Source organism: Helianthus annuus, chromosome 15, assembly GCF_002127325.2.
Source record: "Helianthus annuus cultivar XRQ/B chromosome 15, HanXRQr2.0-SUNRISE, whole genome shotgun sequence".
Classification (NCBI taxonomy): domain Eukaryota; kingdom Viridiplantae; phylum Streptophyta; class Magnoliopsida; order Asterales; family Asteraceae; genus Helianthus; species Helianthus annuus.
Genome location: NC_035447.2, coordinates 78652926 through 78658192, shown reverse-complemented (window position 1 = coordinate 78658192; position 5267 = coordinate 78652926). Strand labels below are relative to the sequence as shown.

Genomic DNA, 5267 nt, shown 5'->3' with positions numbered 1-5267 from the left:
AAGCTGCCATTGGTGGAAGCTCTCCAAACCCGAAGTCTAAAAATGTTAAGCTTCGTATCACAGCTCGAATAAGCGTACGACCAGTATGGAGAAAGGATCTTTTTGGACCATTCCCAAAATCAAACCAGTTGAAACCATTAACCATATTTTAGATTCTTTACCTAAGACTTTTGAAACTTCAAATGAGAAGCCAACATCGGAGGAGTCCATACCAACAGTCCCTGAGGCTTCCACTCCGAAGATGTTACCTATGGACCCAAATGATCCATATTTCTTACCTCCATGTCTTGGAATCCCAAACTTGGATTATACTTGTTCTGACCCTATTCGTGATCCATATTATTCATTAACCATAGAATCCTTGGATTCCACTTTTGCAAAGGTTCCTAATATGGAAGATTTTGACTACTCGCCAAAACCTTCAGTATCCGTACCACACACAATGAGCCAAGGAGAAAACTTTCAGAAAAAAGGTGAAGAAGAAACTCTTTTTGTTGTATTTCATTTCTCTAGTAGTCCCTATAAGGACATATTTATCTCTTTAGTCCCTGCGTGGACAAGTTTATTTGTTTAAGACCCGTTTAGGGCAATTATTGTAATTTTAGGACTTTCTATGAAAAGTTTCCTTTTTGAAATTTACTTTGGCATTAAACATATACATATATAATATGTCCTAAATCAAAAATATCATTTCAATTTATGATTGCTCTGCCATTAAATCTTGAAAGAAAATCTTAAAGGTATAACCTAGCCTATGTGTCAATAAGACATGGTCGTGATGGTATAACCTTTTTAAGATAATAAATCATTGTTAACACCTAAGAACGTGTTAGCACTCCTGACAAGTGTGGTTCGAGAAAATTCACACCAGTCATCCTTATATTGGATTCTTCCAATTCCTGATTCAGCCTAATGATCTAGAAATCATGGCTTATGTCATCCAATAAGATGATCATATTAGTAACATCCATTAGTGATGAAATGCCTACGGGCTATACCTATTGTCCTAAAAGACAAAAGATAGTTGTAGTCTACGACTCTCTGTCAAGAAGGGTAATGAACTATGTTCAAACCTTAATGCCTCGATCCCATAAGATCATGGAAAAACTGTCCTAGTGATAAGGCTTTTTATGCCATTTTAATATCCTTGATAATTTATAACTGGATTAACTATAATGAAAATCTTAAAATAAATCCAATTTTCGAATTGACCAAATATGGTCTATTTATACCATGGTTAATGAATCATCGGAAATGATGGTTCTATAATAAACTTCTATACAAAATTGTTATCAACTATTTTCAGCATGCCTGAATCAGACGAAGTCAACAGTCATCCCGATATGAGGAATGACAATACAAGGATGAATGTAACGGCTGCAGATTTACAAACAATGATAGATAATGCTGTCACTCGAGCCATGGACAGATAGTTCAAAGAATCAAGTGGTACTCGCAGCAGGACCCAATCTGAACCTCATACAAAACCACCTACCAAGACACATACATCTCATAAGAATGATTCTCACCATTCATCAAATCAGAGAAGTATTCCATCCAAAAGAATTTTGCTCAGTCAGGAGCCACGTGTTAAGGCCTGCTCCTACAAGTACTTTGTCTCTTGCAAGCCAAGGGACTTTATAGAAGAAAAAGGAGACATCGATTGTATGACATGGCTCGATGAGATGGATACTATGGTTGATATCAGTGGTTGTGCAGAACAGGATATTGTGAAGTTTGTTTCACAATCATTTAAAGGTGAAGCTTTGGCTTGGTGGAGGTCCCTAATCCAAGCCACTGGGAAGATCCCATTGTATAATTTGACTTGGGATCAATTTGTTGCACTGATCAAGGGAAACTTCTGTCCTCAGCATGAGGTAGAAAAGAAAGAAACAGACTTCTTGACTCTGGTCATGAAGAACTTAGATTGTCAGGCATATGTGACAAGTTTCAACACCATGTCCCGTCTGGTTCCTTACTTAGTCACCCCTGAACCTAAATACATAGCGCGTTTTATTGGAGGCCTAGCACCAGAGATCAAAGGAAATGTCAAAGCATCCAGGCCTACCACATATAGGTCCGTGGTGGACTTATCCTTATCCCTCACATTAGATGCTATCAGGAATAAGTCTGTTAAGACTTCTGATAAGGGAAAAAGGAAAAGGGAAGAGGAAAGTTCCCATCATTCAGACAAGAAGAAAAAGGGGAATTCTGAGCACAAGAAAGGTACCGAGTTCAAGAAAAACTCGAGTCAGTCTGACAACATGCCTAAGTGCAGAAACTGCAGAAAGCGTCATTCTGGGAAGTGTACAATGGACCCACATGCTAAACTTTGTGGGATTCGCAAGACGAAGGGTCACAAGATGTTAGAATGCAAGGATTTGAAAAACAAGACTTGTTACAGCTGTAACGAGAAAGGGCACATCGAAACCAATTGCCCAAAATTTGCAAAGAAGCCTGAAGAGGCTAAAAAGACGAACGCACGAGTCTTTCAGATGAACGCCCAGGAAGCGGTACAGAATGATAATGTGATAACAGGTACTTTCCTCATCAATGATGTTTATGCTAGAGTTTTGTTTGATTCTGGCGCAGGTAAATCTTTTGTAGACAATAAATTTTGTAAACTGTTAAATCTGCCTGTTAAAACTCTAAGCATAAAATATGAAGTAGAATTGGCCGATGGTACCATAGAGACTGCTTCAACAATTTTAGATGGATGTTCTATATCCATTAGGAATCATTCTTTTAACCAAGCCCAAATTGTTTGTGATAAGAAGCAAGTGGTTATTAAGACTCCTTATGGTGAACCACTTACAATACAAGGAGATACACAGTATGGGTTGCCTAAACAAGTGTCTATGCTTAAGGCATCGAGATGTTTAAAGAAAGGTTGTGTCATTTATATGGCACAGGTGACTATTGACGAGCCAAAGCCAAAGATTGAAGATATTCCTATTATCTCAGAATACCTAGACGTGTTTCCTGAAGAGTTACCTGGTTTACCTCCAGACAGGCAAGTGGAATTCAGGATCGATATCATTCCTGGAGCAGCACCAGTTGCAAGAGCACCCTATCGATTAGCGCCAACTGAGATGAAAGAATTGAGAACATAGTTGGATGATTTGTTGGAGAAGGGTTTTATTCGACCTAGCTCATCTCCTTGGGGAGCGCCAATTCTGTTTGTGAAGAAGAAGGATGGATCAATGCGTTTATGCATTGATTATCGCGAGCTGAACAAAGTTACACTCAAGAACAGGTATCCATTGCCCAGGATCGACGATCTGTTCGATCAACTTCAAGGAGCAAGCTACTTTTCAAAGATCGACTTAAGGTCGGGATACCATCAGCTGAAGGTCAGAACCGAAGATGTACATAAGACTGCATTCAGAACTCGATATGGCCACTCGGAGTTCTTAGTGATGCCTTTCGGGCTCACTAATGCACCGGCAGCGTTCATGGACCTCATGAATCGCGTTTGCAAGCCATATTTAGACAAGTTTGTCATTGTTTTCATTGATGAGATACTTATTTACTCGAAGAATCAAGCCGATCATGAAAAACATCTCCGATGTATTCTTGAACTTCTACAACAAGAAAAGCTTTATGCTAAGTTCTCCAAATGTGAGTTTTGGCTCCGAGAAGTTCAGTTTCTTGGGCATGTAGTGAGTGAGCGTGGTATCCAGGTGGATCCCGCTAAGATTGAAGCAATCATGAACCGGCAAGCACCGAAGACACCTACAGAGATTCGCAGCTTCTTGGGTCTAGCAGGATATTATAGGCGTTTCATTGAAAATTTTTCAAGGATTGCTGCACCCCTAACTTCGTTGACTCGCAAGAATATAAAGTTTGATTGGGGTCCCAAGAAACAAGAATCCTTTGAGGTTCTTAAGCAAAAGTTGAGCAATGCTCCGGTGTTGACATTGCCAGAAAGGATTGAAGAATTTGTTGTGTACTGCGACGCATCGCACACTGGTATGGGTTGTGTGCTCATGCAAAGAGGCAAGGTCATTGCCTATGCCTCACGTCAATTAAAGGTGCACGAAAAGAACTACACCGCCCATAATTTGGAATTGGGTGCCGTTGTATTTGCGCTATAACTTTGGAGACATTATTTATATGGAACCAAGTGTGTGATTTATTCCGATCATAAAAGCCTTCAGCACTTGTTCAATAAAAAAGATCTTAACATGAGGCAGCGTCGATGGATGGAGACTTTAAACAATTATGATTGCAAAATTCGCTACCATCCAGGCAAAGCAAATGTTGTAGCTGACGCTCTAAGCAGAAAAAGAAAGAGTTAAGCCTATTATAATCAATGCCAAAAGCATCGAATTAAAGAACAACTTGAATGAAAAGTTGTTAGCTGCTCAGAAGGAAGTTGTTTTGGAAACTAACTTTCCGAATGAAAAGTTAGGCGTCACTGCTAATCAATTGTCATATGGAAAGGATGGGATCCTTAGATTAAATGGTCGAATCTGGGTCCCTATCCATGGGGGACTTAGAGACGTGATCCTTCAGGAAGCTCACAGTTTGAAATATTCAGTCCATCTTGGCAGTGATAAGATGTACCAGGATTTAAAGGCAAATTATTGGTGGATAGGTTTGAAGAAATCTATAGCCACTTATGTGGCTAAATGTATGATGTGCGCGCAGGTTAAAGCCGAACATCAAAAGCCGTCAGGTTTACTGCAACAACCTGAAATTCCAACTTGGAAGTGGGAAATGGTAACTATGGATTTTATCACTAAGTTACCAAAGACAAAACGTGGGAATGATACAATATGGGTTATAGTCGACAGACTGACGAAGTCAGCTCATTTTATACCCATAAAGGAAACACATAGCTCCGATAAACTAGCCCAGCTATATGTGGATGAGATTGTATCTCTCCATGGAGTGCCCGTATCTATTATCTCTGATAGGGATACAAGATACACATCTCATTTTTGGAAAAGCTTTCAGCAATCCTTAGGAACTCGTTTGAATTTCAGTACTGCTTACCATCCTCAGACGGATGGGCAAAGTGAGCGTACGATTCAAACCTTGGAAGACATGATGCGTGCTTGTGTTATCGACTTAGGTGGAAGTTGGGATGACCATCTTTCATTGATTGAATTTTCGTATAATAATAGCTATCATTCAAGCATCCAAGCCGCGCCTTTTGAGGCCTTGTACGGAAGAAAGTGCTGAACACCAGTTTGTTGGGCGGAAGTTGGAGAAGTCCAACTGTCAGGACCTGATATAGTCCTCGAAACGACGGATAAGAT

The 5267-nt window shown here is 39.8% G+C and overlaps 1 protein-coding gene across 1 annotated transcript; it reads left to right on the top strand.

The window, feature by feature from the left end:
- Positions 1–1958: 1958 nt before the first annotated feature.
- Positions 1959–4658, top strand: LOC110913989. Its single transcript, XM_022158798.1, has 2 exons — positions 1959–2592; positions 4654–4658. The coding sequence occupies exons 1-2, from the start codon at positions 1959–1961 to the stop codon at positions 4656–4658; spliced, it is 639 nt and encodes a 212-aa protein (XP_022014490.1).
- Positions 4659–5267: the final 609 nt, after the last annotated feature.

Coding starts and splice junctions, on each gene's coding strand:
- LOC110913989 (XM_022158798.1), top strand. CDS start 1,959: ATGTCCCGTCTGGTTCCTTACTTAGTCACCCCTGAACCTAAATACATA.